Genomic DNA, 25,207 nt, shown 5'->3' with positions numbered 1-25,207 from the left:
GAGACCCCATCTCTAAAAAAAATAGCCAGGCACCTGTAGTCCCAGCTATTTGGGAGGCTGAGGCAAGAGAATTGCTTGAGCCCAAGAGTTTGAAGTTGCTGTGAGCTATGTGCCAGGGGACTCAATCAGGGACCACAAAGTGAGACACTCTCTCTCTCTCTCAAGAAAAAAAGACTAGTAGCTGACTTTTTTCAGCAGAACATGCTACCTAGAAAGAAATGAAAAGGCATCTTGAGAGGGCAAAAGGTAAGAAGAGCCACTAGCCTGGAATTCAGATCTAGAAAAAATACTACTGAAAAAAGGAGAAGTAAAGATGTTTAAAGGCCAAAAAGAGGTGACAAAATTCATCTCTAACAAACTCAAAATATGACTACACAAAAGACTGTTTTTTGGATTGAAGGAAAATTATCCCAAATGGAAGCACAGAACTGCACAAAGAGCATTAGAAAGTAAATATGTCGATAAAGACAATAGTATTGACTCTTTAAAGCAACCCTTTTCAGGATTTATAACATGTAGAAGTAACATGTCTGATGGCATAAAGGGCAAGACCAGTGGGACTGAACTGTTGTAATATTTTTGCTGAAAACCATAAAGACACTAAGTTAAGATACACCATAATAAGTCTAGGATGCTTATTTTGATCTCTAAAGTAGGCACTAAAAAGATATCACAATAATATGTAAGCATTAGAAGAGAAATATGGAATAATAAAAATACATGATTCATTTTTAAAAACACAACAGAAGAATAAAAGAACAAAATACCAATAGACAAGAGAATCAGTGGGATGGTAGACTTAAACCCAGCTTGGTCAATAATTATAACAAAATTAAATGGATAAATTTTTAAAGAAGATTATAATATGGTATTAGGAAACCAAACTTCCTTTGTGTGGTTTACAAGAGCTATGTTTTAAATGTCAACACATACAGAAATACATGTATATAAACATAGAAATTTCTACAGAGATAAAATACAAGGGTGAAACAATATATACACCTGCAAGAACTTGTCAAAGTAAAGATGACTAGCTGTAACAATATACAATACAGTAGATTTAAGAGAGTACATTTAATTAAAAATGGGACATCTCATAATGAAAAATGGTCAATTAACCTGGCCGTAGTTATTTTCCTTTAATCTGAACTACGTTTAGAATTTTTTCAAAATATATATCACAAAACTTTGTAGAATTAAAAAGGGAAGCAGACTCTGCACCTGTAGCGCAATGGTTAAGGTCTAGCCACATACACTGAGGCTGGCAGGTTCGAACCCGGCCCAGGCCAGCTAAACAACTATGACAACTGCAAGGTGACGGGCACCTGTAGTCCCAGCTACTCGGGAGGCTGAGGCAAGAGAATCACTTAAGCCTAAGAGCTGGAGGTTGCTGTGAGCTGGGACGCCATAGCACTCTAGTGAGGGTGACATAGTGAGACTCTGTCTCTAAAAAATAAATAAATAAATAAAGGAGAAGTAAAGCCATATCATAGTTAAGGTTTTTATAAAAATAAACTTCTAAGTAAAACAATAAAAAATAAACTGCTTCTGTTTTAAGGGTACAGTTTAATGCATTTTGACCAGTGTGTCCATCCATGTATTTTTCACCCAAATCAGAATATTAAAGATTTCCATTATCCCAGGATGCTCCTTTGTAGGAATGATTGCTATATTCTTTGTGGTCTTTCCCTTCAACCTTGGTCCCACGTAACCACCAATCTGTTTTTTTAAGATCAGATTTCTCTCTTCTAGAAACTTATCTAACATGACATCATACCCTATGGCCTCTTTTGATTAGCACAATGCTTTTGAAACCTGTGGTGTTGGTGTCAGTAATCTATTCCTTGTTATTACTGTGTAGTAACTTGCTGGATAGTCCACAGTTCATTTATACATTCACTTGTTGTTGGACATTTTGGTCAATTCAAGTTTTGAGCTATTAAGAAGAAAGCACTTGTAATTAACCCTGTGTAAGTTGTTGTGCAGATATACATTTTTATTTCTCTTGGGAAAATACCCAACAGTGGAATTCTTGTTTCAAGCATTAAGTATATGTTTAGGTTTCTAAGAAATTTTTGAATTGTTTTCCGAAGTGATTATTCCATTTTACTTTCCCCCCAGAAACATAAACATGTTCTGTTTTCAAACTCATCAACACTTGATACATTCAGTCTTTTTCATCTCAATGAGTATTGGTATCTCACTGTGTTTTAGTTCACATTTCCTTAATAGCTAATGAAGGTGACCATATACTTACTGTTCGTTCAAATATATTTTTGACCCATAAATGTGTAATTTATATTCTTCTTCTTGGGTGGTAATAGTTCTTTATAAATTCTGGATACAAGTCCTTTGTGTTATATTTTCTCCTGCTCTGTAGTTTTACTTTATATTTTTTTAGATATCTTTTGATCAACAAAATTTTTTAAATGTGAGGTTCAATTTATCAAGTAGTATTTTATCTTTCCCAGTATATCACTTTCTGCCCTTTCCCTTTTAGTCAGTATGTATTGTTATATTCAAAGTGGGTCTCTTCCTGACAGCATGCAGTTAAATCTTGCTTTTTTACTATCTATCTCTGCCTTTTATTTTGGAGTGTTCAGACCATTTATATTTAATGTAATTATTGATATGGTTGGATTTATTGAAGTGCTTGCTATTTATTTTCTACTCATCTTTTTTCTTATTTTAGATATATATATTTTTATTTTTGGTATTCCAGTTTTCTATACTGCTGGTCTCTTGGCTCTTCCTCTTCATTGTATTTATAATTGATTGATTGATTTTTTGTGTGTGTTTGTATAAGATGTACTCTTTCTCAACTAGAGTGTTTCTTCCTAACCACAGGGAAAAAAATGATTTCACTGTCCATTTTTTCAATTTTCCCAAGAAAGATACATAATTAGCACCATTCTAAATGAATGTGATAGAAGTTGATGACTGTCTTTAGGCATTGCAACTTAAACTCTGGAGGAGGTCTGATTGAGGAGGATCGTGGGATTTACTTTGTACAATATAGTTCTTTAACTTATTCATAGACTATTGTCAAATAGTAGTATACCAGGATGGAAGAACTTAAAATTCTCATCACCCTAGGATCTTTGTCCAATATAATGTATTACATGACAGTATTCTCATGTTTAGGAGAAACCTGGGGATGCATTATCTTGCAAGAATTAACCTTGGAATCAATGTATCCAAGCCACCACAGGTGAAGAGAGTTTGATGCACAGGGTTAATCTGTCATAAAGATGGCATGTGGCTAGGCCAGAGTTTAGACGTATCGCTTTCCCCCTGTCCTGTGGCCTTCCAAAGGCTGTGCAGAAGTAATATCCCTTTCCCACATTCCCTGGTTTTGCTCAAAATGTACTGCTTCTCTTCAACAAAATGCCCAAGAGCCAGGAATGGGATAAGATTTTCTTAATTGCTCCAAGTGAGTTTCTTGAGGAAAAGTGCTGGATGTGAATCTTCTCCTCGTGGAAAGTAATTTAATGACCTGTCTTGGGAAACAGACCCCTGTGGAAGCTGTTACATTATTCTTACTAATTGGATTTCTACAGCTACTTAACTATTCCCACTAATCATGAAAGACCAATTTAATAAAAGGGAAAATGACCGTTTTGCTTAGAAAACCTGTGCCAGCATGTTTGCACTTTTCCAGAGCAATGACAGAAGCAGTAAAAACCGTTGTCAGTGGATTGCAACACATGGAGGTTGGGACAAGCGCCTGGAAGTGGGTGGAAAGCCCGCTGGGAGGAGTGGGGATTTTACCAGCCAGTGAGTGAAAAGAACTATCTGTGCCTCTGGAAACAGCAGTGGGGCCACTGAACATTGTAATCAATGTACTTAAACATCGGTTTCAAATGGGTAAATGTATTTAACACAACAAATACCAAAAGTAATCAACTGGCCCTTTCTCCCTTGTTTTCCTCTGGGCATCAGTGTTCTCCCAGGTACCTGGCTGCCCACTTTGACCCACCTTTCACTTACATTCTTTTATCCTCAATGTCCAGCTTGTTCCAAAACTGTGTCACCTTGTCCTCTGTTCCCTTCTTGTGAGAATCGCTTCCTTTCTGGCGTCACTGTTCTTGTATTCAATAGTAGGAATTGGAAACAGCGAGGATTTACTGTTTTGTGACTCAAAAATGCACACAGCTAAGGCATTTATCATTTAGGGTTGATGCATTCTTTAGTAATGGTACAATGGTGCATAAAGCCTATTTCTAAAACTTTTTCTTTCTCTCTAAATGATGTTTTTAGTTGTGATTTATAATTTAACATAATGAAGGATCCTCGCCACTGGTTACAAACAACTAAGTGCAAAGTGACTCAAAAAGCTGTGCTTTTGTTTTAAACATAGAGATCATTTCAAACTCTCCATACTCCCTCTCTCCCGCCTCCTGTTTCGTGGACCCCCCACTTATTATCCTAAGTGTTCTTCCTATTTATCTGTGTTTTTCCTTCTTATGATTTCTGTTTTTGCTGAAACTCATTTATCATGTTCAAAATATCATAAAAGACCAATTACTTCCTTAAAAATGCTGACTTTCCATTTTCTGTGCAGACTCCTTGCAATCACACAAATAAAGGAACCCAGACCCGGAAGCACATCTGGGATCGAGGTAGGACGGTTTACTCTGGGCCCCCACCTTGCAGAAGGATGGTCCAAAGGCTGGAGGTCCAGCTTGCAGAGTTTGGCTCAGAAATGTACTTGATAAGCAGAATGAGCGGTTTGGACTAATGAAACCCTGGGGGTGGGGGTGCTTAAGGAACAAAGAGAAAATGAAGCCAAATGATTGTTTGATTTAAACCTCAGAATTGGATGACCCTGAGAATCCCTCCGGAGAACACACTACAGATTGTTGTTCCTCCAGAGAATGTCGAAATATTAGATAAGACCAGGATGTTTGTGTACACTATTTGGACTTAAGATTGTTCTTAAGTGCCTCAAGCTGTCCCATGGCCATGATACATGCTGTCCATATATGTTCCTTATATTTGAAAGCCAGTAATTAATTAGGCCCCAGTCACAAGAGTATAAATTATGATTGAAGGAGGCAGAGTAATAATTGTGCCTGGAAATTGGGGAAGACGTGAGCGTGTCTGCGATTTGGACTAGAGAGTAGACCCGGGTGTTGTTGTCTTCTGAGTATTTCTCAGGGGACTCATAATGGTCCCTGCGTTTTTATTGCTTAGGATTAAATGCAACCTTTGATGATTTTCCTCAAAGCGTCTTGCCAGCTGGTCACACCTACATGCATTGACCCCACATGAATGTAACTTCCTCCTCCCAAACCCCAGTGATTCAGCTACGTCGGCCACCTCCAGCCCCCTTTTCCCTTTTGCTTACCCACGGTATTGCACGTGTGACCCAGAAACATGCAGGCTCTCTGCTCCTCCCACCAGCGAGCCCTCTGTTACTTTAAATGGGAACCGAAGCCTATCTCTCAGATAACCTTCCCAGATTAAGCACACGGTGATATATTTTTCAGTATGCCATCATTTGGGGACTGGGTGAAACTGTATTCAGTCTGACGTGGTTTGACTGTAGCTATATTTTGGCAAGTTTTCTCACATTCAGAGGTGGCCTTAGAAAGTCCGTAACACATGTGTTTGCACATATAAGTTAAATAAGAAGAATGGGAGCTCTGCAAGCCAGGGTTGTTAGTATTTAGGAGGTTATAGGCCATCTGGTTAAATACAGCTATTCAACAAGAAACATTTAAGTCCGGGTTTCTCAACTATGGCACCATTAACATTTTGGACTGGATAGTTCTATGCAGAGGGGAGGCAGGGAGGGGATTGTCCTGTGCATCACAGGATGTTTAGCAGCAACCCTGGTGTCTATACTCCAGACACTAGTAAAAACGGCCCCAGACGCTGCCACCCGGGGAGGTGGGGAAAATTGCCCCCAAAGCCACTGATTTCAGTCTACCTATTGAAATCTTGGCTTATCTTGAATACTCGTTTTGGATTTAGTAGATCTAAGTGAAAAACACTCACGACAGAAATTTTTGGGTCTGTCTCAGGAGTGGGTTATTTTCATCATCATATGTTGGTAGAATTTCATGGAATACTCCAGCAATGTTGATCTGTGCACATGTGAAAAGTATTAAGTGCTTAACCTATGGAGGCTTTTGCATCAGAGTTTTAAGGTTTATTTAAATCTTTCTGTGTAGGGTCAGTTCTTTGTGTTCCCTCTTAATAAAAAAAAAAAAAGTGAGGTCCTACGTTAGTAAGTTCTGCAGTAAATAAAATTGGGCTCTTATGTTACTAGCTGAAAAAATGAAACAGCATTCAGTCTTTTAAAAATGTATTGAGACTGGACCAGTCTGAACAAGAGTGAGACCCCATCTCTACTAAAAATGAAAAACTGACGCAAGAGGATCACTTGAGCCCAGGAGTTTGGGGTTGCCGTGAGCTACAATGCCACAGCACTCTACTGAGGGTGAAAAAGTTAAAGTCTGTCTCAAAAAAAAAAAAAATTCTATTTAGACTGTATGTATTGACACGTGATCGACCATTGCTCTGTAGAAATAATTTTCCTTCTGTGTTGTTATATGATGCTATAAATATAGGGAGAAGTTGTTGCTGGGGTTTGGGGAGGATAACTCTTCACTTACAGGTGGTGAATTAGTAGTGGAAAGAAAGGAGGAGGTGGTCTGGCTGCAGGGCCCCAAGGATAGAATCACACTTGGCCTTGTCCCCTCTGTTCATCACAGGGACCAGCAGCCAGGTCCGGTCAGGCAGGTGGGGCAAAGGAGAAAGAAAGAAAGCAAGCCTTCTTTCTCCTTTCCTGGGTCATATTAGAACTTTGGCTTTCACCCTGACCCCAGCTCTTGGTTGGACCATAGCTGCGTATGCTTTGGGCATTGTTAATAAACAGTTGGAAATCTCAGTAGAACTAACTACAGAATGTTGCATGCTGATATCTTAAGAAATAGAAGATTGTGAGTTTCATTTATGAATTCAAGATATTTTTAACCTATAAAAGCATAAAAAATAGGAAAGAAAGTGAAAGGGAATAATTTCAAGATGATGAGAGTGACAGCGATACAGGGACAGGAGAGACAATGGTGACGGCAATAAAGGATCAGAGAGGGAGGAATATGGATAAATTTCAGTTGGGCATCCATCAAGATGCCTTTTTTTACTTTGATTTTGAGATTGGGAGTTGAGGTTGCTTAGTGGAAAATCAATGGCAGGGAGGTAGATGCAGAGTTTTACTCTGGCACTTAGGAGCCAGGTCAACTTGGACAGATTACCAAACTTCCCTGAGTTTTTCTTCACCTATAAAAAAATAGAAAATGGGTGTCTTCATCTCTGTGGTCCTGACATGTAGCAGGTGCCCAACAGATTTGTTGATCAAATGATTGAAAATGAAGGAAAGGATGTAGGCAGAAAAAATCTGGGCTATATCTCTAGTAACTGAAGTTCCAGGCAAGAATACCAAGGTTTGAGGTCATGGAACCTTCCTCCATTTGAAAAAGATATGTATTGGAAGGGATTGAAAGTGGACATGAGCTGTTTATCAGTTAATTTTTTTTTTATTAAATCATAGCTGTGTACATTTGTATGATCATGGGGCACCATACACTTGGTTCATAGACCGTTTGACACATTTTCATCACACTAGTTTAACATAGCCTTCCTGACATTTTCTTAGTTATTTTGCTAAGACCTTTACATTCCACATTTACTAAGGTTCACATATACCCTTGTAAGATGCACCACAGTTGTATTCCCATTACAAAAATCAAATCGTAATAAAGATATTTGTACCAGAATGTTTATTGCAGCCCTATTCATAATTGCTAAGTCATGGAATAAGCCCAAATGCCCATCGATCCATGAATGGATTAATAAATTGTGGTATATGTACACCATGGAATATTATGCAGCCTTAAAGAAAGATGGAGACTTTACCTCTTTCATGTTTACATGGATGGAGCTGGAACATATTCTTCTTAGTAAAGTATCTCAAGAATGGAAGAAAAAGTACCCAATGTACTCACCCTTATTATGAAACTAATGTAGGACCTTCAGATGAAAGCTATAACCCTGTTTATCGGTTTAAACAGCTGTAAACTCATCCATGGCTTTGCGTTTCCACCTCTCTTCCTTACCGTTGTATGACGCCTTTAATATTTGTTTAGAAGTTCCTACATGGGAATCTTCACCTCTTCATTCCTTTCTGCCACCTCTAAGCAACTGTCAGAAGTAATATACCTCTTGCCTAAAGGAAAGTCCTTAGTATTTCTTTGATGAATTATCTCAGTTAATTCTTATATGTCTGAAAATATCTTTATTTTACTTTCAGTTTTGAAGGATATTTTATGGAATTTAGAACTCTAGATAGCAATTATTTTCTTTAAATACTGTAGTATATTCTATTTTCTGTAATGTTATCTGTTAATTGTTGCTCCTTTTAATATATTTTAAACTATGTGTTTAAACTATGTGTGACTTTTTTATTTTTACTAATAGAACTTTGAATTTGTGTTTTTTTGAAATGTGTGACTTAATGTCTTTTGTCAATTTTGAAAAATTCTTATTTTTTCTTCCAATATTGCTTTTGCGATGTTCTCTTTTGCCTCCTTTTCCAGGGCTCTGATTACACGTATCTTTTACCATGGTCTCACAATTCTCTGAAGGTTTTTACAAAATTTTTATTCTTTTGTCTCCTTAGGATTTAGTTTTTTATAGTCATCCGCCCTGTTATCCATGGAACTATTTCTTCCTTCAGCTGTGTTTAAACTACTATTGAATCTGTGCATTGAGTTATATTTTCTGGCTTTAGAATTTCCATGTGGTTCTAGTTCGCCCCTGAAATTTTGGATTTTTAATTCCTTAAACGTGTTAAACATAGCATTTTAAAGTCTGTTTCTATGTTCTGTTAAGTGGATTTCTTCTTATAGGTCAGTTTTTATTGGCTATTGTTTCTCTTGTATTTCAATCTCATCATCTTTGTGATGATGCCTTTTTTGTTGTTGTTGTTTTATTTGTTTGTTTTAGTGTCATACATTGTATACGGCAAGCCTGAAGGTAATTTGAGGAAGTCGGTGATGTTATGTGGCTGGTGCCTGAGCCAGGGGCATTTGTGGTCTGGGACTGAGCTGCTTTCAGTCTCTATGAGGACAAGTCTACTTCTCATTAACCCATTCTCTTAGGGCATCATTTTTTTGAGATCCCAGCCTAAAGCTCAAAGTAGGGGGTTATCTGTACTATCTGTTAGCAAGCTTTCATATCCAGATTTTGTTCCCTTTACCATGTGAATCTGTTGAAACTTCTACTGAGGCTCAACTACTTCTGCTAATATTTGCAGATGCCTTGAGTAGGAAAGTTAACTCCCAACTCGGGAATCACATCTTGAATTTCCTTCTCAACCTGGGTCATGGTCTCATAATTCTTCATTACTGTGGAAACTCTGTCTTTCTTTCAAATATAATTTTTGTATATTTTCTCCAGCTTTTCTAGTTGTTTCCAGGGGGACAATAGGTCCAAATGACTCCGACTGTTGTTATCAGATGCAGAATTCTTCTGTGCTTGGTCCATTAGTTAGAGCAGGGTCCTCAAACTGCGGCCTGCGGGCCACATGAGGCGATGTGATGGTATTTGTTCCCGTTTTGTTTTTTTACTTCAAAATAAGATACGTGCAGTGTGCATAGGAATTTGTTCATAGTTTTTTTTTTTTTTAAACTATAGTCCGGCCCTCCAACAGTCTGAGGGACAGTGAATTGGCCCCCTGTTTAAAAAGTTTGAGGACGCCTGGTTTAGAGGCTATGGAATATCATATCATGTGATTCCTGTGTTATTTTTTAACAACTCCCCCGAGTTGGACATATGGGTGTTTTCTGACTTTTCACTGTTAACTATGCTGGATATATTTCTGCTTATATCTGTGTATACTTACTTTTCTGTTTATTTCCTTTAGGTAAACCCTTGGAAGTAGAATTACTGAATCAAAGTCATGTACCTTTCTAAGGAATATGAAAACTATTTCTAGATTACCTCTTGGAAGGCTATACCAGTTTACACTTTCCCCCTGCTATGCCCAAGAGTGCACATTTCTTGACATCACACCAACACCAGCATCTCGTACTTTAATTCAGCTGGCATGGCTCTAGCAGCTGCCAGATTGTTTAAAGAATCAGAATCATAACTTTAAAGTTCTCAACAGATTGGCACTATGTGTCAAAACTCATAGAATAAAAAAAGAAAATACACAAAAACTAACAGGACCAGGCTGGGGAAATCTACAATAATAGCAGTTCATATGGAACAAAGATGGGCATCACAGTGGATGGTCAGCTCAGGTATTACTGGACTGGATTTGGTACAGGTATAGGGGATAAGAAGTTTTCACCTGTGGCTCAACGGAGTAGGGTGCTGGCCCCATATGCTGGAGGTGTTGGGTTCAAAGCCAGCCCCAGCCAAAACTGCCAAAAAAAAAAAAAAAAAAAAAAAAAAGGAGTTTTCAATAAACTCTAAATGAGGTGACTCATATCCAAAATATTCTAATCATGGTTACATTGTAAGAAGAACTTGGCATGGTTCCAGGGCAGGATACTGACCAATGTATAATCTACAGCCTTACTGCGGGGAAAGCACTTGAATTATCCCCCGCAGAAGAAGTGTTTGGGGGAGGAATGATACCATTGCATGACTTGAAAATGTCATTCTTCTCAACTACATTTAAACATATTTAAAAGTAAATAAAATTTCATTTCAAAAAATGTTTTGGCATGCGACCCAGATGATCCGTGGGGTGGAGATAAGCCTGTCATTTCTCTGTTGCTGGTTTTTGTGAATGCCCCCGTGCCTGGCCTTGCCGGTGGTGGAGCAGAGGTGGCGGGTGTATACAGGAGGGACCCGCAGAGGGCTGTGTTCCTGTTCCACATTTTAGCACAGTGGTTTATTTTTAGATTTGGTTATCAGAGGAAGGAAGATGGGCTTGCCCTCTGTCTGCGCCACATCCCATGATTTGTTTCATTTTGTTTTTCTTTATAACCAGCATTCTTCCAGGATAAGCCAAAAACCCACACAAGTGGAATAGGGGCCAGAGAGTGCGTGTTTCTCTGGTGAGGGGCAGAGTCCCCTGGAATTATTGAGAAGGAATTAACTTTTCTTATTTAGGTGACTATGGTTGATAGTTTGGATAAGGTTCTTTTAAGTGATTCTTTTTCTACATTCTAATAAAAGACCAGAAATTAATACATGTAGGTGTATTTTTGTGATATGACATTATCGTTTGCAGCAAAATGGAAATTAAATTATGAGAATAAGAGAGTTTTGCTAGATTGGGGGACAAAAATGTATTCTTAGACAAAAGAAACAGAGGTATGGCCAATACTACCGTCAGTGTGCAACAGTCTTTGCTGGAACAAAGGGAGTGTTCCAGGGAGTGTTTCCTATATAAACTATGTCGTTTGATCCTCCGGCTGGCATGTTATAATTTACAGGTGAGGACCCAGGGCCCAGAGAAGCTAACAGTGACTGAGTCACCCAGGTAGTAGGTGACGGTTTGACCCCAGCTCTGTGTGACTGATTCTCATTTATTTGCAGAGAGGGAGAGCAGTTATAATGATGAATTCTAGTTTTGGATCAGACTACTGATTGGTTTAGTTGACCACTGCCTTTTAATTACTACTTCTTTTTATTTTCCAATACCTCTGGATTTTCTATTTGCAAAGAATTAGTAGAGAAACTTTTCATTGAAGCTTGGTGACCATGCAATAGTTTTTATATTCCTTATTGCAGCGCAACTTTAGGCAAGAGCTTTCTTTATATTTAAGGAACATACACTTATCGTTTTGTTTATACAAAGTGTCTTCTAGCTAGGAACCCATCATAAATCTTTTCTGGACTATTCTCTTTGAAAATAGTGTGTTACAAATAAAAGATTTTTCAGCAGGAGTTCAAGCGTCCCGGCATAACATTATGTCTCTAGAAAATAATGAAATTGTGGCTTTCATTGGTTCAAAACCATGTTGATGGGTGATGAATTGTTCATGCCTGTGCTGCACCTGTTACTTGTCCTTTTTCCTGTTTTTTTTTTCCTTTTGTCAAGTCAACATTAGCTTTATAGTCCCATTAAATTATTTGTCCAGTTTTTTATCATTTATATAAGATCCTTCTTAGGAATGGAGCAACTTTTTCCTCTTCCTAGCAGGACAGGGAGAGAACCCTGAACATCCCTGGCTACCCTCCCCAAAGAAAAGCCACGTACAGCCCCTGAAGGAGAGGAAGACGTAGTCATGACCGTGAACTTTGTTTATCATGTTCCTGTCAGCGTATCCGATACTGTCTTGGAGGAAATCTGCAGTTTCCACAGTGACCTCTTAAAGGCTGTTGCGTTTTCCCTCTCCTAGTGTAGTTTCAGATGGGACCATCCAGGAAAGCTCAAAATAGGTTAAGGACTTTGTAATTACACATTTGTGATAATTCCAACCTCATCCTCAGCAAGGACTACATTTTCTGTTTTGGTTTACACATCGCCTGTGTTAAGGGTGAATTTCAATATCTTACTGTATCAACACATTGGCAACAATGAAGCTAGCATATTCATGACTGAAATTTGTAGCGAGGAGCTGGAGAGACAGCTTGCCTTTAGCATCGTGTCAGGGTCTTCCATGTCACCCTGATGGAATGAGCAACATTTTTAATGCATTCATAAGTAATCCAATAAAGAAGTACTTGTGTGCCTTCTATATACAAGAAAGCAGTGCCTGAAGGGTTTTCCAAGTTCGCCAAGGCCTCAGGAGCTTGCAGCCTGGTGCACTAACTATTATTGCAGAAATAATTCCAGGCAGAACATGGCAATGCAGCGTGAAGAGCAGAGATTGGAGAGAAGGGTTCTGCCTGAGCCATCACGGGGGTTCCAAGGCCAGGACCCTCTGTGGGGCCCTTAAGTGATGGGGCATGTTTCAGGAAGAAGAAGGCGGGTAAAGGAAGGCATGGTATGCTCATTCATTCATTCACACATAACTTGGGGTCCAGGTCTTCATCCTATTGGAACTGAGACCAGGGATTATGAACTTAGGGGCCTCTAGGGGCCACACTGCTGTTACATACAAGTAAAGATGGCCAGGCACGAGATGGAAGGTAACCTTTGTCTTGGTCTCCTGTGTGGATACAGTAGGCAAAGGTGGGGCTGGAAGAATTGGCAGCTTCTATTTCGTTTTAGCCCATTGTTACCAAGTGAAGTAGAAACCCAAGGTTCCCATTTTTATGATGTTTTTCTCCTCTGAGAAGCCACACATCCATAGTCTGAGAATTCTCCGACTCTCAGATATCAGCACTTTATAAAACTGACAACACTGGCTGGCACATTGTTTGAGGCCAAGCCAGCCAGAGCTGCAGGCCAAGTGTGCCCTGCAGGTTGCCAGCCTATGAAGCATGGTTCTGAAAATGTGGTCCCCAGACCAGCGGCATCCACATCACCTGAGAACTTGCTAGAGAAGCAAATTCTCAGGCCCTTCCCAGATCTACTGAGTCAGAAACTATATGGGAGGCCCTGCGATCTCTATTTAACAAGGCCTGTGGATGATTCTAGTGCTTGTCCATGTTTGAGAATTTTTTTTTAATCTTTGTACATGGTTGGGAAAAAATAAGACGATTTTATAACACATAAAATTATATGAAATTCAAATTTCAGTGTCCACAAATCAAGGATTATTAGCACACAGCCAGGTCCATTCATATTTCCTGTGCTGCTTTTGCACCACAAGGGCTCACAAAGCTTAAAGTATGTAGTACCTGGTGCTGTACAGAAAATGTGTGTCACCGTGCTCTCCAGCCCTGAGTGAGATGGAGGAAGAAAGGGCAGTTGAGCGTGGGACGCTCTGGACCCTTCACTTTGTACTTAAGATGCAGGGGACAAGGATTATTTGAGCCCCACAAAAGTAAATCAGGCCAGGGAGAAAGGTACGGGCCTGCTTGATGCAAGTGTAGCCAGAAGAAGAGCTGGGATGAGGACCGTTCAGCAGAAACGCAACTGCAAAGATAGTCCAGAAGAGCCACAGCACTCAACTGCTAATTCATCATGGAACACAGAGGCAAAAGAGTCAGAAGATGGCGCCCACGTGGCCCCCAAAAGATGACAGCAATAGGAAAAAGGGTTACAGCATGAGAAGCACACCTGGAGAAGTTGGGGGGAGATACAATGAGCTGGTGAGTTTTAAACACTGTGGTCTTTGAGTTGCTTGTAAAGAGTGTCGGAGGGACAGGGGCTGGGCTCACGAGGCATTTGCAATACACACAGTGGGCTCCACAGAGAGGGCAGAGCTAGCGATCTGGAGCTGAGGGTCGTCTTCATAGAGGACACAATTTCCCGTAAGTATCACTGGACATCATGACTGGTTGATTTTACTAATGTTTTAATGGGAAAAGAGTTGAATTCCAATTTTCATCAGCACAGATTATAAGTGGAGGACCTCTCTGTCCTGAAAACCAGCTGGGTGGGAGACGGAAAGGCATATCTGCAAGGCTGTGCACGGCTGCCAGCCGGGAAAGCGATAGGCCACGCAGTGGCTCCAAGAGGCCGCACGGCCAGCCAGTGGTCCCAGAGGAGCCGGAGGCCTTCACTTGCTTTGCTCAGAGCTGGGTCCTCTGTCACAGGACTGTACTCACAGCACCCCCAGGGTCTCCTGTCTCTGGGGGAGCCCTCCCAGCCCACCTCACCCCTCGGCAGCCCCTCCTCTGCCTCCTGCAGCCCCTGCCTCCTGATTCTGAGACCCCAAAGACCCAAGAAATAGCATGAGAGGCACAGAGGGAAAAGCTGGTGACAGACCTACTTCACTTTTTGTCTGAGGCCATGAAATGTGAATTCTCTTTGCAACATCTTTACAAGGCTTGTAGTGTACGTTTTCATGGTGCAATTAGTATGTGTTTTATAAAAAGTTAGCAATTAGCTGTAATGCTGTTTGTAATAGAAAAACCGGTCTGTGCTCAGCTTCACGTAATACACAGTGAGTGGCAGCGTCTCTGTGATCGATAGCAGCATTACTCATTAAGGGGCTTATTATACTCTGCTAATGTTTATTTGAAAGAGATTACAGTGATGCTTTACAAATGGCTCTTAGTCAACACATGAATGGGATATTCTGTCCAGAAGACAGCTTGCACGCAAACAGACTAGGAACTTGAGCTATTAACTTCCTCCGACTGACAGTTTTGAAAGGAAGTTATAGAAAAAAAATCATACGTGAATGTTTCCAGACAGCAAATCAGTTAAATGAACATTGATTGGAAGCCAAGCTTTCTGGTTAGTAAACACAGTGGATGTTATTTTACCACTGGCCATGTCTTATAAGGCTGGGCAAGGCTCTCCCAAGAGCAAAGCTCTGTGCAGTATTAACACTTTACTGTCCCTGGTTATATCAGTAAGCACGCTTGCGAAAGTATGACCATCAAAATGAAGTACACTTACGTATATCTTGCTGTAGCCAGAAAGGTCTCCTGGAGCCTTCTGTCCCCTTCTTTTTCTCTCTTTCTTTCTTCATTTCAAAACATTAATGAGGTGCAGATGGTTTTCTTACATAGATAGCTTTTATAATGCTCAAGTCGGGGCTGTTAGTGCACCCGTCACCTGAACAGTGTTCTTTGTACCTGTTAGGTAGGTTTTCACCCCTTTTCTCATTCCTCTTCCCCCTTCTTGATTTCCAGTGGCTTCTACTTCTCCGTGAGCTTGTGTGTATCCACTGATTAGTTCCAAATTAGTAGAGAATTCACATTTGTTTTTCCATTCTTGAGATACTCCGTTTAGAATAAGGGTCTCTGGTTCCATCCAAATCACTGCAGAAGACATGAATTCATTTCTTTTTAGGGCTGAGTAGCACTCCGTGGTATGTACACACCACATTTTTTTTTTTTTATTAAACCATAGCTGTGTACATTAGTATGATCGTGGGGCACCGTACACTTGGTTCATAGATCGTTTGACACATTTTCATCACATTAGTTAACATAGCTTTTGTAGCATTTTCTTAGTTATTTTGCTAAGACCTTTACATTCCACATTTACTAGGATTCACATATACCCTTGTAAGATGCACCGCAGGTGTAATCCCATTAATCCCCCTCCCTCCACCTACCTCCCCCCTCCCTCCCCTCCCTTTCCCCTTTCTCCCTATTCTTAGGTTATAACTGGGTTATAGCTTTCATGTGAAGGTCCTACATTAGTTTCATAATAAGGGTGAGTACATTGGGTACTTTTTCTTCCATTCTTGAGACACTTTACTAAGAAGAATATGTTCCAGCTCCATCCATGTAAACATGAAAGAGGTAATACGTCTTCTATTACTGGTCAGACGCCTGCTACATTAGGGCCTTGATCCCTGAGGACAAGGCAGAGCTGTGTCGCTTTCAGCCATCAAGCCAGGACTGACGCGGTGACTCACTGCCTGGTCCGTGAATATGCCCTTTGCTTAACAAATGCATGATATTCCTTTAAAAAGGAAATAAAAACCTCAATCGTGATGTCCATCTTGATTTAAATACAAAGAGCTTAAAAGCTGCAATTTGGTGAACAGCAGTAAGTAAAGGGAGAGGGCGTCTGGTGCCTGTCCTGCCGGGAAGCAGCAGTTCCGTTCTCCATCGAATGCCACAGTACGTGTTTGCTTCTGTTTTGTCACACACGATGGTTTCCAAATGGCCATTTTACCCCTGGAATCTGAGTGATCTTCCTCATTACACAGTTGTCTTGTGCTGCTATAACAGGACTGCGTGGCTTGACACAACACCCATTTATTATCTCACAGTTCTCAAGGTCAGAAGTCCAGTGCCTGCTGCTTCAAATCTCACCTGGTTAAAGTCAAGGTGTCCACAGGGCCTCCTGCTTTGCTGGAGGCTCTTGGGGAGAACCAGCTCCCTGCTCCTTGGAGATGCTGGCAGAATGTATTCTCTGGGGCTGTGGTCCCACAGGCCTTACTTTCTTGCCCCTGTGAGGCGAGAGCTGTCTGGCTTCTGGAGATCGCTTGTAACTGGGAGGAGCTTCTGAAGGTCCCTTGTATGCTCCTCAGAGGGAGCTAATGGCTCTGGGGTCTCTTCTCTGGCCCTTTGGGGCCTTCTGCCATCTCTGTGCCTCCCTCCTGCAACCTCTATCCCACTAAAGTTTCCAGGCAGCCCTGTGCTGAGTGGCAGATTCCCTCTTCCTGGGAAAGTTCTAGTTTCCTAGGGGATACAAATGATGAAATTTCCTAGGAAGAGACAGAGCTGGGTACACAAGTGCAAACAGCCCTATTTAGATGTCTGAGGCTCCTCTGAGCCCTGATGTCCAAGCGGACATTTGGTGGGTGGAGCTATGTGAAGTGCCCAGGAGGACTTCTGGCTGAGGGTCAGCAGATGCAGGGACCCAGGCACTTGGCCAATTCAGCAGTGAGTGGAAAGCTCAGCGGAGTGATGGCGCTCAAGCTGAGGCCAGGAGGCGGGCAGCTGGCAGACACTTCGGGACATGAAGGCCAAGGTTTTAGTCTAAGTACGGTGTCCACCATTTAAGAAAGGGCATTGCTAAGCCGGGAAATTTCAGCGGAAAACTAGGATGGGTTTTCCCTAACTTTCCTTTTGTAATGGATGAGAGGGGGGACAGTGTGTGATAAAATAAACTGAATTTTAGACATAATAAGTTTGAGAAATCAGTATTGTATTTTCCAGACTGCTTTCTGGTAAGTTGTGTTTTGACTCTCCTTTTCCAACCAATAGTAAGCTGGAGGAGGAGAACAGGTTAATGTCATCAGAATTAGCCTTTGTCCCCAGACAGAGACGCATGCGTGGTAGACGGTCATCCTGTACGTTCAGATGCATGTGAGGAATCTGGAAATATTTCAATGAATAAATAAGGCTTTAAGATGCTTGAGCTATCACTATAGTAATCTAAAATGTTGAGGATTAGTGATTATACCAGCAGCCCTGGAATAAAGAACTTGAGCTGAGAGCATCACATGGGCCAAAGGCATATGATTACACCTTTTCCTGGTCGAGAGGAGAAGCAATCTGTTATGCTATAGAAATGCAGTGATTCCATACTAAAAGCAACATTTTAGCACACAAACAGCATCACAGTGCATTACGCAGAGGATGCCAAAAACTGTATACACATTTTAAGAAAGGAAAAAAAAACTGTATTAAATTTGTAATACGCAAGTCACGTTTGACTACTGTAATTAGAAGGGGTGCTCAATGTGACTTATGTTCATCTTTCCTTATTGGTGTCTGTTGAGTATTTCATACAATGCATATATATTTTTTGGTATCCTCTGTGTATTTTTCAAAAGCGATTTTTACTTAAGGAAAATATGGGTCATCCTGCATATTTTGATGAGCTGTTTGCTAATGTTAATTTTTCATCAGAAAAAATTTACTCATTGGAGTTACCAATGAATAAACTAACTCATGAATAAACATTATCATCATTCATATAATAACTACCAGGCCCCAAGCCAGGGACACCCCATTATGGTGCCCTAGTACCTTAATGCCTTACAGCGTTATACTGCAGTTAATTCAATTTTGTTCTCTCTGAATTTCATGCTGCACACATCTTCCAGGCTGTGGAACTAGCACACCAATATTAAAGTGGTAATCAAGATTGCCTCTAAATATTCATAGCAATAAATGACTCCCTCATGCCCCATGAATGCCAGGGCTGTAGCCGGAGCATTTATTTAGTGCCGGAGAGGGATCCAGTTATTTTAGAGTTCCCTTGAATGCAATATTTTAATATTGTTGTTCTGCTTGAAAAATTAGATCCCACTGAGCTTCCACTATCGACAGAGGAGATGAATGACTTTGGCTCAGACCCAACCGTAGTCTTTGAAGGGATAACCTAAGAGCCTGTGGCAGAGACGACTTGTTCTCATTTTTTTGATGGTAATCCCCTCTGGCCTGCCAACTGTGCTGTCCTTCCACTGCTGTGTCATTTTACCTTCATGATGAGGATCTAAGTCTTTGAAAATTTTATATTTTTAGAGAGAAACCAAGGAGATGATGTTGTATGTCATTCCATCTATCAGAGAAAAAAAGTAAACATTCCTACACCCATGAAAAATTACATTTATGGATTCCAGATATTTTGTACCCATTACAGGTGGAATAATTTAGATTCAAATTTGGATCAGCCTCCAATTACACAAATTAAAGAAAGGCAGAACAACATGAATAATATCAAGAAAAAAACCTCTGTATCTAATCAACTAACCCTTTTACACATCCATTTATGCTTTCGGGATGCTCCGCCCAAGTGCACGTGAGTGACCTCGGCAAGAACAAGGCACCTGGGTCCCGACCACACCAGCCAGCCAAAAACTCCTCTGTGAGGAGTCATGTGGCTCCTGGGAGCACATAAGTGTCTGAAATGTGTGGCCTTCTGTCCTAGGAGGGAAGAGGGAATTCAGGGTAAATGCTCTATCAACTTTGGGTTTTAACTTCTTAACCTTCATGTCCCAGCAAAGCGACTTAGATCTGAGTGCTGGATGGGATTGGGAGTGGGGTGAGGCATAACTAAAAATAGCAAGAGCTATTTTATGAAAAACTCTATAATATATTTGACCTCAGCTGAGGTCCTGTATTATAAGATGATCACACACAAACATACTTGCATGTGGCTAAGTAGGGATATCAATAAATATCAATGTCTTGTAGCTTAAGAGGCCGTGAAATGGGGGAAAATTGCTTTGATTCACTTGTCCTTTCAAACTAAAGAAAAAAATTCATTCTCATGACTTTAGAGTAAGCAGGAACCACTGAATGTTGCCATGAATTCCTCTGGGCTCCCTTGTCAAAGAGAACTTGCCTCCAGAGTCTGAAGCTCTCTCCCAGAGCGGCTCTTTTCTTCTCTCCTGTTTAACATCCCACAGGAAGTGATCTTGTCCTCCCAGGGACGTCCATTCCACAGGTTCCGTTCGAAATGCCTGTGGCCCTTTCCGGCTACTGCCTGCTGGTTCCTTCATCTCCAGCCTGGCGTCCCCCCCACCCCGCTGGCCTTCAGCCACTCTCACCTGTGCAGTCCTCAATCCTGGATCACACCCCTGACCCCACCTGCTTGGTCCAACCTGTCACTGGGCCCTGAACACCGCTCAGACCTGTCTGGTAGGGTTCAAGTACACGGGAATGTTGACAGCAGCATAAGAGGGTCAGAAAAAACCCCAAAGCCCATCTGTAGGAGAATGGACATATCGTGCATACAATAAACTACTGCGTAACAGTGAAATATGGGGACCAGCGCATCACACAGCCACGCGCCTGAATCTAGCAAATGTAAGGTTAGGTAAAAGACACCAGTCCAGTCATAAAAGAATAGACAAAAGGTTCAAAGTAGTAAAGCTAAGCAGTGTGTTCCTTGGAAATATACACACTGGGGATGAAGCTACAGGAAATTAAGGTCATGATTAATAGAAAGTTCAAGATAATGGGTCTCTCACTCCAGGAATGAAAGAAATGTAATAGTGAACTTGGAGTGATGGGTGGGGGCGGAGGAATGAATGGACTGAACTGCTGCTCCTTTTACCCCCAAATTTATACGCTGAAATCTTAGGCCCCGCTACCTTGGAATGTGACTGTATTCAGAGACACACCCTTTAAAGAGGTAATTAAGGTAAAATAAGGTCATTTGATCTTGGAACTGTGAGAAAATTACTTTCTGTTGTTTAAGGACCCAGTGTGTGGTGATCTGTTGTGACCGTCCCCAGACTAACACGGGTGCTTCTACGATCCTGATAATGTCTTGCCTTTACAGCTGGGTGGTAGGTGATTATTTTATTGTTGTTTTTCAGTCTATACTTACACATTGATACACTCTTTTGGATGTACTTTCCCAATTAAAAAAGTAGAAACACCATTACAGCCAAAATATTTCTGACCTATTGATTACCATTTAATTGATTTCCTCAGCCAATGCAGTTAACTCTAAGCATTCAACAAAAGACACTGTCCCATTAGGGGAATAGATACATCATTTTTAAGAAAAAGAATGCTGTGTTTCACCAATTCCACTTCATCAACTTCAACAGATAACAGTGAAAAATAAAGTGGGATGAATCCGTGCGTTTAAACCAAGAAGTCTGAGGCAATTAGCAATTTTGAAGGAACAAAGCTGTGTCTCCCCGCTCCATTGATTTCCTCCGTACCATTCACATCTCAACTAAAATATGTAAAGATTTTCTTGCTTCCCTGGAGAAAAGTATACTCTTTGAAAGATGTTGACATTATAATGTTAAAAAAGCTCTTCTGGGTATTTATGTGGAGTTAGCACAAATGTTTCTATTTAAACTAACTCCCTTCCTAGGGGGAACAGGATGCTACAAACACTTAATTTTTATTTGCAAATATAGGTGTCAGGATTTCTCTTTAAGATAGTTATGTTTATGTTGGTGTCTTAGGCAGACAAATTTGTAGCTAAAATAACTTATTTGTATGTATACACAAACATGATATTTGGGTACGTATTGACAGAAAATTGAGACATATTTTCTATTGTAAGCATAACTAATAATCTTGTTTTTCAAAGGTATAATTAATAAGTACACACTGCAAAACCCTGGAGAGAACATTATGTACATATTTATAATTACATCAAGTGTCAGTAAGGATAAGTAAATATAGGCAAAGGTCCCTGCCACAGATTCAAAAGCAAGTAACTACACAGGACTTAGAAACACTTTTACATACTGTATTAAAAAGAAGTGATGTGTGTTTACTGTCACGTAGCATCAAATAGTAATGGCAATTTTAAAAGTTCGGCAAACACTCAGAAATCCATATAGTTCTTATAAGCACCAGACCATGTCAAAATATATAAATTAAAGCAGTGTGTGTATATGGTTGTTAGCTAGGATGACTCCACAACAAATAAGACCTATTTAAAACTGAAAATATACATCAGATCTTTGTGTGTGTGGAAATTCACCAGTTTAACTCTCAGGCTTCTGTGGCTATTTAAAATGGTGTCATCCATCAATTAAAATTGGCAAAGACTCTCCTTAACGCACGTAAGAAAAAAAATCCCTCGTGTTTGCACCTGATTTTGTCTCCTAGAGGCACCAATATTTTAAATAGTTTATTACTTAGGAAGCAATTGGATGATGCAAGTTTTCACGTCTTTATCACTAACTCAGAGCTGCCCAAAAACACTTTCTATGAAGATAGACATTTTCCGTATCTGTGCTGCCACCAGCCTCATAGATCTACTTTGCCCTGCAATGTGCCCATTTTTTAAAATTTTAGGTGATTTAAATTTAAATAGACACACATGACTGATGGCTACCATACCAGACATAGATTACAAGAAAATTTGCAAAGAGCGGCCCTAAAAACAAATTGAACAGGACTTCAGCCTTGATTGGCCCCCAGTAATTGGGCCTTAGCTTGCACATGATTCGGCTTTCCCCAAAACTCGCATGCCCATCAGTTGTTTTTGTATAAATTTTGCTTCATGTTCACTAATTATTTTCAGGTTTGATATTTGGAACCTCCAGTTCATTTTCTCTTAAAGTACAGGAATATGTAGTTGGTTGGTTCAGAGTACAGCTGGTCAAAAGGTCTCTTGAACTCTGGAATCGTAACCGTGCCATTCATATATGGAATATTAGAAAACGATGTATAAGCCTTTTATTCTCATAGCTCTTGTACAATCATAAACCCAAAAGCTCGCAGAGCAAAGGCTGACGAAACCAACACCACAGCAGTACACGTAATTCAACGTGGTGGTGGCAGCGTCCACTTGCCCTGCCCATGCCCTGCTGACTGGCAAAAGTAGGTGCCTTTGAGCTCAGGGTGCCCCCTCCACAGCGTGGCCCAATCTTCAGTCTGTTTTTCTCTTTCTAAGCTGCCAAGAAACCTTAATTTATGCACTGGGGGGATGGCATGGCAGCTGTCCTGTTCTTAGGGTGACCGAATCATTTATGAATAAAAGGAGTTGCTGAGGTGAAGGAAGGAGTGTGGGGGGAGTCTCGGGAGGGTCTCAAGGGTATGTCGCCAAAAGAGATGGGTCCATGCCCGGTGGGAGGCCATTGTGTGTTCAGACTCTTGCCCTGAGCTTCTATACTCAGAGTCTCACACTGTTCCCAAAAAAAAAATGTGGTTTTTTCCTCCCTCTGTTGAATACACCCATAGAACATGTTCTGATGTTGGCAAGTCAAAGCCAATTGTTTTTCCAGTGACTTGTCTTGTTTATCTTTCAGAATCATCCAGAAGTGTTGAATGTTCGAATACAACTGGAAAGCAAGGAACTGATCATCAGTCTGGAAAGAAACGCGTAAGTCAAGGAAATTCTTGTTTATTGCACAATTGGAGAAAATAGAGACGCCTTGGGAAGGGAAGTGCTGTGCTGTTTATGTTGGTGTTTAGAGAAATAGAGAAAATCCTGGGTTCACAGTCCAAATTTGGAATTCAAAAAATTATCCTGTGGAAAAATAAAGAATCTTATCATTCTAAAAAGGAACTTTATAACTCAGAAAGTTTTTTTTTTTTTTAATCACAGTTGCATTTTTTGAAGACCCTGATTTTTCAAGGATAGTGTTGAAGCATCCCCGTCTGTTTAAGTAACTGTGTTCCATAATTAGTTGAATTTTGATAATTCCTGGATTATGTAAGAGGAAACAGCTTCAGATGGATAAAAACTCTTTTCTCCCTGAGAAATAACAAGAGTTAATCTTTCAAAGCTTATCTCTCGTGGTTTGAACTATTTATTTCATCTTTTTGTTTAAAAATGTAGTCCTTTGAAGGGAAGATTATCTAAGTTTTCAGAAAAAGAGATTATATTTTTTCTGGACCACATCGCTATTATTATTGTGTATTTCGTATCCCTTACCACAAGAAAGCTGGGTCTGCCTCCAAGTATAAGTAAACTTCTTTACACTCTGGTCACCCCCAAATATTCCTCAGATATAAAGGACCCCTTAAAATTTTATGTCATTAATACCAGAAAGGAAGAGCTTATTCGTTCTTCTAAGGAGCAATCTGTATTTAAAGGTATACATCAATTTCCAAGTCCTACTTGATTCGAAATAGCAGTTTCTGTCCTCCAGAAGTTCTGGGTCCTGTTCCTCATCCATCAGAAACCTGCTGATTTTTGCTGACTCAGCAGTGTGGGTTGGGCAGCCTCTCCAGGCTGAGTTCTTCCAGGGATGTGAGGTCCCAGAAACCTGCCTTTGCATCTCGGTGGAAACAAGTCCAATCATTTACTTGTGTTGGTGCTTTGACTTTAGGGTACTAAGCAAATCGCACAAAAGACACCATCAGGGGCCTATCCCAACCTTTGATATCTAACACCACAAACTATTAAAATGGATATAAAATCCCGTGGCCTGCTCCATGAGATCTACAGCCTGCTCCCCTTTGTGGTTTTTTCCCTGCATGTTTCCCGTTCACCATGACATGGATCAGAAGTTTCGTGTACAGCAGACAGTGTGTTTTTACCTCTTCTTGTGACTTGATGATCTTACAAGAGAGGTTCCGGCTCAGGTGTCAGGTAATCAGAGATCTGAACAGAAAACTATGTATTGTTTTTGATGTGTCTCAAAGGACGTTCCTCTCAGCAAAGGAAATATCTTTGTGCTCTTTCTTTTGTTGTTCATGTAAGTATACTGTGGAACATTGAAATATTTTTATACTGCTGTTTGTAGGTGGTTTTGAAATTCTCTCAGTGGAGGAAACCAGGTATTCCCTGAAAGATGCATTTCTGTGACGGGATGTTGGGATTGGCAGCTGTGTTTAGGAAGTTTCTCTCTCCCACCGGCTCCCCTTGTTAGACTGCTGCAGGACCATGGTGCCGAGCCTGAAGGAGGCCAGGCTTGAGCTATTGCTTTGGTGTTACCACTATAGGTAGAGAAACAAAAATGGACTTAATAAAAACCTTAAGTTGTTTTCATTATGAAAGGAATACATGTCCAGTGAAGAAAGTGGAACACTGTACAGACGAAAAAGAATAAAAAAAAACAAAACAAACCCCCCAAAAGTACTTCTACTACCAACCCTGGCTAATATTTTGGTGAATTATTTGATCTTCTTCTTATATAAGTAAGGCTTTGCTTCTTTTATCTTCTTGGTTGACGTCATAGTCTGACTGCAGTTTTCCATTCCTACTTCCTCGTTTAGTTTTATAACAGACATACATTCCCGTATAGAAATAACTTCTTAGAGCCCATCTGGTTCTCTGAGTTTATAAAATCGCTTAATGGCCTCTCCATGGTTATCTCTGAAATGATTTACCTTC

The 25,207-nt window shown here is 40.4% G+C and overlaps 1 protein-coding gene across 1 annotated transcript in view; it reads left to right on the top strand.

Moving 5' to 3' along the window:
• ADAM12 (ADAM metallopeptidase domain 12) overlaps positions 1–25,207 on the top strand; it is a 342,217-nt gene that overhangs the window by 70,949 nt on the left and 246,061 nt on the right. Inside the window, exon 3 of the mRNA XM_053584218.1 lies at positions 23,175–23,248. Coding sequence (XP_053440193.1) covers positions 23,175–23,248 — 74 coding nt within the window. The remainder of the gene's footprint in view (positions 1–23,174; positions 23,249–25,207) is intronic.

The sequence above is a fragment of the Nycticebus coucang genome, chromosome 3, assembly GCF_027406575.1.
Source record: "Nycticebus coucang isolate mNycCou1 chromosome 3, mNycCou1.pri, whole genome shotgun sequence".
Classification (NCBI taxonomy): domain Eukaryota; kingdom Metazoa; phylum Chordata; class Mammalia; order Primates; family Lorisidae; genus Nycticebus; species Nycticebus coucang.
The sequence above is the reverse complement of the archived record's forward strand: the minus strand, read 5'-3'. Positions and strand labels throughout refer to the sequence as shown.